Genomic DNA, 12088 nt, shown 5'->3' with positions numbered 1-12088 from the left:
CATTCAGATTACAGCCAAAAGCCATTAATCTGCAGCGTTGCCATGGAAACCGGATGAGGTCACTGGACTTTCTTTAGCTCTGCTGCTCGCTCCCGTTTCGGCTGCTGGACCACACAAGGGCTGCGGGGCTGCAGCATCGCCATGTACCCCCCCCTGCTTTTGGGGGGGAGCCTTGGGTGGGGAGGGGGGCTTAACCTCTGCTCCCCCAGGCAGAAACCAGCCTGGCACAGGCTGGTTAGGATGGCAGATGCCCGGTTTGCCTGATAAACCATCGGGGCAAGCACAAGCTGAGGCAACAGGTACCACCAAAGCACCGCCTGCAGAGGCAGAAAACAGCCCGTTTTCCCCCAAAACACATGAGCCAACAGCAGTCCCACCCGTGAGCGCCTGTACGTCGGCGACAGCCAAGGCGGTGCTGGGTGAGGGCACCTTTGGGTGCCGGGCAGAGCCGCCACCCCGCAGCCGCTCGTCCCTGTCCTTGAGGGGGGCACCCAGGGGACGCTGGGCAGCGATGCTCGGATGGGGGAGGGGGGGTCTGCTGCCGAGCCCGAGCTTTTCACACAAGTAACATATATATTTTTATATAGGATCAGATCTAAACCATTTAGCACCAGACCCTCTCACTTCCCGGGCTCGCCTCAACACCAAGAACCCCAAAACCCCAGCGCGCGACGACTCCATGAACACCAACAACCCGGAGAGGCTGAAGACAGTGGGAGGGCTGCGGGCTGGTAACCCGCTGCCACCAACCCCGGGGAGCTCGTGTGACCCCCCCCCCCGGCCCCGTGCCGGGGTCCCTTTGTGCGGCGGGGGGACAAAGCGGGGGGCCGGCGCATCCCGATGTCAGGCACGGCATTGTCCCCCCCGGCCCCGGCCACGCTACAGCTGGACGCAGGTCACACATGGCGGCGGGCCGCGCGCCGGGGCGGCCGTCCCAGGAATCTGCTATTCTTCGGGCAGGCGCGTGCTTGGCCGGGCTGCGGAGCAGATGGCTCGGGGTCCGGGCGAGCATCTGCAGCCTGCGCCGTTTGCTCCCCATAACAAGGCAGCAACATCTTCCCCCCCCCCCCCAACCCCCACCCCGCCATCTGCTTCAGCGAGACGGACCTTTGTTCTCCGCCAGAATACACTGCTAATTAAAATGACGGTCAGGAGCGCACGCCGAGCCTGTTCTGCTTGGCACGTGGCAAGGTGAGCCTTCGCACCCCATTTTTCCCCCTCCCTGCGCGCTCGCCCAGAGATCAGAGGAAGAATCAGAGGAAGAATCAGAGGAAGAATCAGAGGAAGAATCAGAGGAAGAATCAGAGGAAGAATCAGAGGAAGAATCAGAGGAAGAATCAGAGGAAGAATCAGAGAAAGAATCAGAGAAAGAATCAGAGAAAGAATCAGAGAAAGAATCAGAGAAAGAATCAGAGAAAGAATCAGAGAAAGAATCAGAGAAAGAATCAGAGAAAGAATCAGAGAAAGAATCAGAGAAAGAATCAGAGAAAGAATCAGAGAAAGAATCAGAGAAAGAATCAGAGAAAGAATCAGAGAAAGAATCAGAGAAAGAATCAGAGAATCATTTGGATTGGAAGGGACCTTTAAAGGTCACCTGGTCCAACCCCTCCTTGCAATGAGCAGGGACATCTTCAAGCAGCTCAGGTTGCTCAGAGCCCCATCCAGCACGACCTTGACTGTTTTCAGGCAACACGTTGGATTAAAATGTAAATAATGCAGCTACAAATCTATAGACATCATAGCTAAATGTTATGCACTACATATTTGTTGTCATTACTGTTGTTTATTCTCACCATCGGAACTCGAGAACTCCTACCCAGCATTATCGCTTCTAGACACTCCCAGGTTAGATTTTTTTTCTTTGACCCGCTCGCCGGTCTGAGCGCCCGGTGCAGAGACCCCAAAAGACGACAGATCTCCACGCCCCGCTTTCCCAGCTGCCTGTGAAGCACCAGAGCCACATCAATAATGTACTTTTGAGGGGGGAGCAAGCACTACCCGGAGCCGGCATTTGTGGATCCTGGCTTTATGGGACACTTGCGCTTCAGGAGCTTCACGTCTGTCCCTCAAGGACCTGAAGACAGAGTTTGAACCTGGCCCTCCTGGAAGGTTTTGCTGCGAGAGGCCGAGGCATGCTGGAAACCACTCTCTGTAGAAGCAAACACACGGATGTTGTGGAGCGGGTGGCTCTGAGGGGACAGAGCTGGGACACGACAGTGGTTTCTACAGCCTGCAAGGACAAGGGACCTTCCCCGGAGCAGAGCCTGCAGCGGGGAACGAGATGACGGATGTCCTACACCGAGGTGTGGAAGCCAGCATGGGCTTAAGACCGGCCACGTCTACGTGGGTGCCCTGGGGCGCGCTGCTGGGGACCCATGAGCCAAAGGTTGCTGCTGGCCCTGCCACCAGCTTGGGGTCGGTACCCCACAGCCACCGGACCTGCTCCCCATCCCAGCCCTGCACCGCCGGGGACCCATGAGCCAAAGGTTGCTGCTGGCCCTGCCACCAGCTCGGGGTTGGTACCCCTAGGCCACCAGACCTGCTCCCCATCCCAGCCCTGCACTGCCGGGGACCCATGAGCCAAAGGTTGCTGCTGGCCATGCCACCAGCTTGGGGTTGGTACCCCAAGGCCACCAGACCTGCTCCCCATCCCAGCCCTGCACTGCCGGGGACCCATGAGCCAAAGGGTGCTGCTGGCTCTGCCACCAGCTCGGGGTTGGTACCCCAAGGCCACCAGACCTGCTCCCCATCTCAGCCCTGCACTGCCAGGGACCCATGAGCCAAAGGGTGCTGCTGGCCCTGCCACCAGCTCGGGGTTGGTACCCCACGGCCACCAGACCTGCTCCCCATCGAGCCCTGCACCGCCGCACAGATCATCGTCAGGCATAACGCGAGGCGAAAAGGAAACGCAAGCAAGGTCACAGCACTTCCCAGCTTGCCAGCTCTCAGCTGCCGCAGGCTTTGAAGCCCCACAAGTCCCATCACCTGCATCAAGAGTTTAGGACAACCAAGCTCAAAGTGACAGCCAGAGCTGCCCAGCTTTGACCACCGCAAGCTTTCCCGCTGCATTTCTGGGTGCTTTCACCACATCCATAAAGCTGCTCGTTCCTCATCGCCCGTTCGCCTCGTAGTACCCGTGGGGACAAACTCGCGTGGGTCAGGGGGAACCTGGGGATCCCCACATCAGCCCCGGCTCTCGGCAGGGTCAGCGCTGAATTCCGACCTGGCCACTCATGGCTGGCAAGCCCCCGGGGACGGAGATGGCAGAGCCTCTCCGGGCAGCCGACCCCACGCACAGACCAGCCCTCCCGTCTCTCCTCTCGCGTTTACGGAGACGAGAAGGGGGAAGGAAGCCTCTCAGACAGAGCCTGAGCCCTTTTAATTGGCATCGGTTGAAAGAAAACACCAATTAAGCCACGCTGCCCCAGTTCTCAGGCCGGCAAAACAACCTGGGCTGGAGGCAGGCTCGCGGAGCGCAGTTGATGTGCGGAGAAAACCGGGCAAAGGCTGTTGGCCGCGCCGAGCCCAAGAAGTCAACGCGTTGGGAGTCCCCAACGCCGCCCAGCGTTTCAGCCCCGGGACCCCCAACGCCTTCAGACAACGAACTTCTACGCAGACCAAGAGGATCGTCTTTTACAGACAAAAAGAGTAACGCTGATAAAGATGGAAAATAGGGATTTTACAAGTTTACCCTGATTTTTTGCTTGAGTTGCAAGAGAATTAGCCATCCCATCCACCGCTAAAGTCACAACGAGAGGTCCCACCAGGACAACAACGCAGCCAACGTGGAGCACGGCCTGGTTCCGTACCCGTTAACTGACTGACCTCATTAACAGGCTGGCCTTTTACACCTCCTTGACAGCTAAAACAGAGGACTAAGATCAGAGTGGCCTCTTCTATCGAGGGCATCGCTTCCCTGGGGGTCGTGGGCAGATTAACGCCGATTTCAAGGTCAGGGCAGCCCAGGAGATGGATGAGCATCCCTGTGGCAGTGAGCAAAGGTTCCTGAGAACAGGGTAAAGCAGCTGGCTCTGGCAGAAAAGCTTTTCTTTGGGCTTTTTTGCGTTTCATTTTTAAGCTCAGCTGCGTAGGAATAACACTGGAAACTGGAAATTTCTCCCTTGCTTCCCCACGCAGGGTCGGGCATCCCCCTACGCAGGTAGCTGCGGAGCCCCCCCATCTCTAGGAAAGCACCAGCGAAGCCAGGAGACAGAGGAGGGGAGAAAAGCAGCAGCATTTCTTCTCCTTCCCACTGGAAAACTCCCACCAGGTGCTCCGGAGCCTGCGACTGTGAATTGAGGGGACTGGAGCATCTCTCCTACGAGGAGAGGCTGAGGGAGCTGGGCTTGTTCAGCCTGGAGAAGAGAAGGCTGAGAGGGGACCTTAGAAATGCCTACAAATATCTGCAGGGTGGGGGTCAGGAGGACGGGGCCAAGCTCTTTTCAGTGGTGCCCAGAGACAGGACAAGGGGCAATGGGCACAAACTGAAGCAGAGGAAGCTCCAGCTGAAGATGAGGAAGAACTTCTTCCCTCTGAGGGTGACGGAGCCCTGGCCCAGGCTGCCCAGGGAGGTTGTGGAGTCTCCTTCTCTGGAGATATTCAAGACCTGCCTGGACAAGGTCTTCTACAGCCTGCTGTAGGTGACCCTGCTTCAGCAGGGGGTTGGACTGGGTGACCCACAGAGGTCCCTTCCAACCCCTGCCATGCTGGGATTCTGTGATTCTGTGAATTGACAAATCTTGGCGAGCTGGGGCAGGCTGGAAGGAGCCCAGCTCCGGGGAAACGCACGGCACCGAACCCGACCACGCGTCCCCTTCTGCTTTCCTGCTCTGGAGAAGCGAGAGGAGGTTCTGGGACTGAAAGCACTCGCACAAAGAGAGCTACTAATTTTGATTACAAAACAAGTCGGGGAAAGAAAAATCTGGATTTTTGAGCAAGGGTATGCGCAGGCTCCTGGGGCAGTCGGCCTTTTCCTTTCATACACAGAATCACACAGAATGGTAGGGGTTGGAAGGGACCTCTGTGGGTCACCCAGTCCAACCCCCTGCCCAAGCAGGGTCACCCACAGCAGGCTGCACAGGACCTTGTCCAGGCAGGTCTGGAATATCTCCAGAGAAGGAGACTCCACAACCTCCCTGGGCAGCCTGGGCCAGGGCTCCGCAGCAGCACGCAAGTTTTTTGCTGGGCAAATCAATCCCAGAGGACCGACCGGAGAAGCTGGCGGCTCTGGATGGAGGGCATGGTCCCAAGGCAGCTGCCTGCCGCAGAGCTCTGCCCACCACCCCTCTTCTCCCCTGTCCCCTCTCCTGGAGCCACGGCCGGGTTTCTGTGTGTGCTAATGGACGAGGACGGGCTCCTTCTGCTCACTCAGCTCCCCACTTCGTTAGCCACGCAGGCAGCGTTACAGCCCTCGCTTAATTGCTGGCCCAGGAGCGCGGGGAGGCCGGCGGCATCAGGACCTGGTGCACGTCACCGCGCGAGCCCGGCTCGTCGCCGGCTTCCCACGCCATTGGGGCTGGAGCAAAGGAGGTGCTCCTGGCACCGCTGATCCCTGGGGACAGGCGAGGAGAGCGACCACCGCCTTGGCTGGGACAGCCCCAAGGCCACCCAGCCCACCCCAGGTCGGCGCGGGGAGCGGCGACGTTCGGCGGGCACAGCTCCCCCCTGCTCACCTCCTCGCAGTCACCGGAGGGGACGTGCCGGGGATGGCCTTCCTCGCCCAGCGGCTCGATGACGGTCACCTCGGCGAAGTCCTCCACCGACGCCTGGAACTCCGGCAGGGACCGCCGGCCGTAGCGTTTGCCGCCTTTGATGTACTTGGGCTGGGCTTCCGGGGAAGAATCTGTGAAATTCAAGAACAAAGCGCATTGGTGATGTGATTTTTTTTTTTTTTCTTTTCAGGATCTGCTGGTTTGGTTGCAGCGTTTCGAGCACCGAATTGCCACCACCATTCCCCTTGGGCAGGCGGCAGCTCCTTGCCAGGACCACTACCCTCCCTGTGGCATCGGGGCAGAATTGGTCCTGCTCAGAAAAAGAAGAAAAAAAAAAAAGTGGGATCAAGGCTCTGTCTTCCTCACCTTCCCCAATTCCCAAATCAAGTTTGCTCAGCTCACAATATGGGGAAAAAGCCCCTTAACCTTGCACTGCAGCCTTAGATATAAAGCCAATTAGGTCTCTCCTCCTTGCGCTGATCTTCATTACCAGCGACGGGCAGGTTTAATTAGGGACAGCGCGGCACTCGAGCGGCTCAAGTCCCCAGGTTATTCAGACACCTGGGCGACTACAGCTGCTGCCTTTGGTGGATTTAAATCACGGCTCGATTAAAGGCGTGAAAACAACCGGGCGAGGGGAAGAAAATTGAGCAAGTTTGGAGGCGAACATCGCCTGGGGGGCCAACACGAGCGGCTGATCCGGGCGACGGCAGGGCAGGTCCCAGCTTGTGCAACTAACGCTGACTGCAAGATCGAAATAACCCTTCGGAGCCATCATCTAATTACAAGGGGCTCCGCTCGCATTCCCCGGCTCCGGCTTCCCGCAGCAAGCCTCTGTCTTCGGGGACTGAATTATCCGGGAGCACTCGCGGCCAGGGATCAAAAACAAAACCACACACCAAAAAAAAAAAAAAGCACCTTTTGGGCTATTTTCAGTGAGGATCACCCGACATCTGGAGCAGGGGGCAAATTAGATGGAGGACCAAATTAACCAGGGATTCAATTAGGGAAAGGCTCTTGTTTCAGTGTTTGCTAACCTGGCCGTCGAAACCCCCCCAGGGACTCCATCATCTTTGTTTTCCTCTGCTCGCAGTGCGCCGAGGCAGCGGCAGGAGCAGCAGCTTTTTAAAATTTTATTTGCGGAGCGCAAAATAAATGCAAGGGTGCAATACTAATAAGGAGCAGGGAAGCTGTTCAGTCACTGCCAAACGGCAGACAGAAAGCAGCGGGTCTCTAACCCCCCCTCCCCGCCCAAATGCCTCCTTGGATAATATTCCTTCAGATATGGAAGAAGGCTTCAAGCTTGTTAGAAGAAAAAACACTCCGCAGCTTAGCTATGCAATGAATTATAAAATACACAGGACCGGGAGGCCTTTGATTCCTCCAGCCCCGCGCGCCATCCGTCCACATCGCAGCTCCAGGGAACGAACCCGGCGCCCGCGTTTGAGCGGGGCCGTGCTAACGAGCTTCGCCGCAGCCGGGGCCCGCGCCTGGAAGTTGCGCGATGGAGCGCGGCGCCGATAGAACCACCGCAACCGGGCAGGCTGATGAAGCAGGAGCCCGAGAACAAAAGCCAACCTTATCAGTCCTATTAAAGCCTGCCCGGTGGTGAACAATCTCCATCCAGCAGCTCTCTCTGAAATGCTAATATTTGCGGCTAGTCATTCACCCGTTGATTTTCTCCCCCCCCACCATCGCAGAAGAGGGCTGGGAGCTTTGTTTTTTTTTCTTTTTAAAGAAATAATCTTTCCTCTCGTCTAAGACAGGAACGCACCTCCGCGCCCATCCGTCTTCGGAAAGACGAGGGGAGAAAAGAAGCCATGATTTCGCAGCAACGAAGCTACGGCTTCATTAATTCTGGATTTCCCCAATGCTCAGCAGAGCCCCGTTCCCACCCCAGCAGCGTGGTGAACCCCCACCGCAGCTGGAAACGTGGGTGCCTTCGCGCCGTGCCACCCCGCAAGCGCTTCAACAGCAAGCGAGGCATCGGGAGCATCTCCCCACTTCTGCATTTTAACTCTCTCTCTCCTTCTTGGTCCGAGTGCCTGGGTAGAGTTGTTTTTCCTTTCCAGCTAAGAAATGGCAAAGCCCAAGACCACCCCCGGGAGGGAAAGGTGCCCCTTTGCCGTTTGAGAAGAGCGGAAAGTTTGGTCCCACCTTGCGAAGCTCCGACTTTGAAATAGGCTGTGCCAGGGTCCCAGCTCCCCAGGAGTGTCCCAGCTCCCCGGGGGGGTCCCAGCTCCCGCACCCCAACATCCCATTTCCCGAGCCAGAGTGCTTTTCCGTAACACCAGGTGACAGCTCTTCCCCCGTGCGCGGCGCAGAACAAGCTCCTGGTGTTACAGGGCCACAGGCACTGCGCCGGCGTAAGGGACCGCGTCCTGCAGCCCCATCCCCGGGCGCGCAGACCATCTCCTCCTCTGCAGCCCCACCATCTCCAGACCGGGTGGGCACAGGTACCTCCCGCACGGGCAGCATCCTCCGAGCCCCTCCGGCTTCCCCAACCCAAACCCCAGCACAGCGGCCAAGTGCCACCACCCCCAGTATTTAGAGAAAGCAAACGAAGCAGCAACCCGTGCTCCCTGGATGCAGAAGCTGAACGGAGCTTCTCATTTCCAGGCAAAACCGACGAGGAAGGATGTAGAGAGATGCTCAACCCACACGAGCTTTCCAAGGCACATGAGGGAAGAGGAGGGAGACGTCAAAAATGCCCATGAAACAGCCCCATGTGCCATTTATCCCAAACACCGTAAAATATAACCTGGTATTGAACACTGAGGGGGGCTGCTCTCGCTCGAGCCGGACCTCGGGTACCCCCCCCCAGCAGCCCGCAGCGAGGCGAGGTGCTGCATCGCACGGACCCTCGCTATTCTGGGGCTGACGAGCCGCCAAGGGAGGGAAAAGAGAAGGAGAAAATAGGTCGAATTCTTGCAGCTTCCTCCAGCCCTCGGCAAGGCGCCGGCTTAGTAAAACACACACCCCAGAGCTGAAGCCTAATTAGACACCGGGGTATGAGCTGCCCCCCCTGAACTGCCCCTGGGCCTGGGGCAAGAGCCAGAAGGAAGCCTCTCACCTCCCTGCTCCGCTGCCTGGTGGGGTTTGGGCCCCCCAAAGTGCCCCCTGAAAAAAAAAACAGCCCACCAAACCCTAAATCTGCATTTCACGAGAACCCCCCCTGAGCTAAGTGCTGCAGACAGAAGCCATCGGTTCCCTGGCTCGCTCCCCCCCGTCCATCTCAGCAGTTAAACGTCTCCATGGTTAGAGATTTACGCTTGATTTTCTGCCTTTCTGCGCTAGATAAGTCATTTCCAAATCCTGCTCTGCCCTCAGATGCTTGGGGACTGGGGGGGGCTCCCCTTGACGGCGAGGAGCATCCTCCTGGGCCCAGCATCAAAGCCACCGAGCGCAGACAAAAGAGGTTTTAGAGGAGGAAGGCGACCCTCGCCCCGCAAGCCCGTCGTTTCCAGGCGAAATTAATTTCTTTGCCGCTGAAGATTTGGAAGGGAGGGATCCTCCGCGCTCCGGCAGGCAGCCTACCCGCTGGGCAAGGCACGCAGCAGCTCGGAGCTGCTAAACTCTAATCCCCCGAGACGCCGGGCACCCGTCAGCTCCTCCTGGTCCTTATTCCACACTTGGGGCTCAGCAACTGAGATAGAGCAGTGGGTGGGTCACCACGGCCCCAAATCAACGTGTTTTGACCCAGAGGCATTGCCTGTGCCTAAATCACCCCTGTCCAGACAGCAGCACCGGGTTTAGACCTGTCCCTACTCTGGTTTGCTTGCGGAGCCAGAGCCAGACCAGCCATGCCAGCAACCTGTCCCCACGGATGAGGTTCCTGCAAGGGCATCATCCCACCAGCTCCTCCTCAGGAGGCCAGTTCTGTTGTCTCCTGGGAAGGAGAAAAAACCACAACCCAACAGCCCCTCGTGACCGCAGGCAGGACGGCATCGAGCTGCTCTTTAATTTGTTCTGGGTGTTCCTGTAATCCCACGCTCCACCCTGGTAATCCCTCCCAATCCGGGCTTCCAGCACAGAGCTGACTTTTTATTTACCATAATGTGGAGGAATAAAGCCTGATTAATTCCCCCCCCAAACACCCACATAACTGATTTTTTTTTTTTTTTTTTTTCCTTTTTCTTTTCCCCCCTCTTCAATCTATTCTATTGCCCGCAGACCCCCCGTCACTGCCTCGGAGACCCGTGGACAAGGAGCATTGGCAGCAGCAGCACCCAGCCCGGGTCCCACGGGGCTCCCAGCAGCCACATCTCAGCACCTCTCCAGAGCACCAAACCCTGGTAATTTGGGCTGATAATTTGTCTGTGTGCACCACCTCTGCCAGGCAGCTCCGCAAAGTCCCCGGGGTGCTCCCCGGCAGTCGCGCTCCTGCTGAAATAACCACGATTTCAAGACACCTTCAGGCCTTTTTCTGCTTTTTCTAGGGTCTCCCCCATTCCTCTGCCCACCACTTCCCGGCAGAGCTGGGGTTTGCCCGGCCATCTGATGCTCTGGCTCACAGCTGGGTCCCTGTCCCCACACCGGTGTCCCCGAGGGGACAGAGCCGATGACAGCGGCGCTGGGAGCTCTGCCTGCCTTGGCTTTCAGGGCTGCTTCCCAGGCAAAGCGCCTGCAGCACGCCAGGACCATCCTCCGCGCCAGCCTTCCCTTCAGAAAGAGAATTCAGATTCTTGGCCAAGAAAGAAAAAATAAATCTGTCAGCTGCTCTCTGCAAGCCTGAGTGCCTCTCCCACCTGCTGCTTCCCCCCCAGCCGGGGGAACCCCCGGCAGCCGTCTCTGCAGGAACCGCTTCTGCGTCCCACGGCAGTTTTGGTTCCTCGTCCCCAGCCCTCGGGTCCCACTGCGACGCCGGGGGCTGCCCCGTCACCCCCCGGGCTCCTCGCGCCCAGCCACCCTGCACGGCAGCCACGGGGACAGCGATGTCCCCTGCCAGGTCCCCCTGGCCATGTGGCAGGGGCTGGATGGGGGGTGGGAAGCAGAGACACGAGCCCTCAGCCGCCCGCAGACCCGCGGGACCCTTCCACCGCCCTAGTGCCCACGTAAAACCACAGCATCTGCCGCCTCCTTGCAGAGCAAACCCTCCTGACACCAACAGCCTCGAAATCTCTGCTTTTTTTTTTTTAAAAAAAAAAACAAATTAAATTCTCATTTAAATGCTACGATTCACAGTTCTTAACTCAATTTTTCCCCAGCCCGGGGCGGGCTGCAACGCCAGCGCTTCCACGGTCGCCGACAGCTCGACACCGACAGCACAGAGCAGCTTGCTTCTCCAAATCTCGAGCCTGATCTAAATTAAAAGCAGCAAAGGCTTCGGCGTTAACCGACCCGTCAAAACGCATTAAATAATCAATGCCTTCCGGACACAGGCTCCCTACCTGCACCCCGCGCCCTCCAATCCCCTGCCATGCAAAACCCAGCTGGCAAACGTGTCCCCAAGGAGGGCTCCCCGGCTCCAGCGCAGCCTCTTGCCGGCTGCATTTGTCATTTCCCCGGCGATAACCCCAAATTTAGCCTTTTCTAGAAGATTCATTTACATTTCAATCAAGCTGGAGCTCCTCAGCCATACGAGGCAGATTTAGATTAGATATTGGGAAGAAATTCTTCCCCATGAGGGTGGTGAAACCCTGGCCCAGGTTGCCCAGAGAAGCTGTGGCTGCCCCCTCCCTGGCAGTGCTCAAGGCCAGGTTGGATGGAGCTCTGAGCACCCTGGGCTGGTGGAAGATGTCCCTGCTCAGATTAGTTCTGGTTTGCCGGGGTGCCAGCTCCTCTCCAAAGGGCTGGATGGGGTGCCAGCGGACCCAACCCCTCGCCAGGCACCGGCGAGGCTCCCCCCTCGCTCCCCAGCACCCACTGCCCCACATCGGGTAACTATATTACGGGACGCTGGGTGCGAGAGCTGTCATCGCCCGTCTCCCTCTAAGCGTCGAGAGCTTTGGAAATGAGCGGTGGGGGGAAAAAAATAAATAAATAATAATAATCCATCAATTGCATCTCTTGGACGCCGTGGGTTTTGCAGCCTGTTTCAGGGGGAGAGCTGTCGTTTTGCTAACTGGCTGCGCTCGAGCGCGGGACGCTCCAGCTGAGATCGATGCTCCAGGAGGGGAAACCTGGGGTTCCCCTCTCCGCCCTCGCTAAGCTGTTTTCCCCCCCCTGGGGATTTCGTGCTCCCGCTGCTCCGGAGGCAAACTGCGGGATTTCCACGCGGGGGTGACACCAGGCAGACCTCAGCCCCCCTCCAGCAGGAGCTGCAGGGGCTCAGCCCCACACCTCCCCAGTACTCCCAGCTCCACCAGCCCTAGAATCCTAGAATGGTCAGGGTTGGAAGGGACCTTAAAGCTCATCTGGTCCCAACCCCCCTGCCA

At 58.0% G+C, this 12088-nt stretch overlaps 1 protein-coding gene across 8 annotated transcripts in view; it reads right to left on the bottom strand.

Moving 5' to 3' along the window:
* NIN (ninein) overlaps positions 1-12088 on the bottom strand; it is a 73750-nt gene that overhangs the window by 44542 nt on the left and 17120 nt on the right. For all 8 annotated transcript variants that reach the window (XM_075427231.1, XM_075427233.1, XM_075427232.1 and 5 more), the window contains exon 4: positions 5673-5842. In XM_075427231.1, coding sequence (XP_075283346.1) covers positions 5673-5842 — 170 coding nt within the window. The remainder of the gene's footprint in view (positions 1-5672; positions 5843-12088) is intronic.

This window comes from Opisthocomus hoazin, chromosome 7, assembly GCF_030867145.1.
Source record: "Opisthocomus hoazin isolate bOpiHoa1 chromosome 7, bOpiHoa1.hap1, whole genome shotgun sequence".
NCBI lineage: Eukaryota > Metazoa > Chordata > Aves > Opisthocomiformes > Opisthocomidae > Opisthocomus > Opisthocomus hoazin.
The sequence above is the reverse complement of the archived record's forward strand: the minus strand, read 5'-3'. Positions and strand labels throughout refer to the sequence as shown.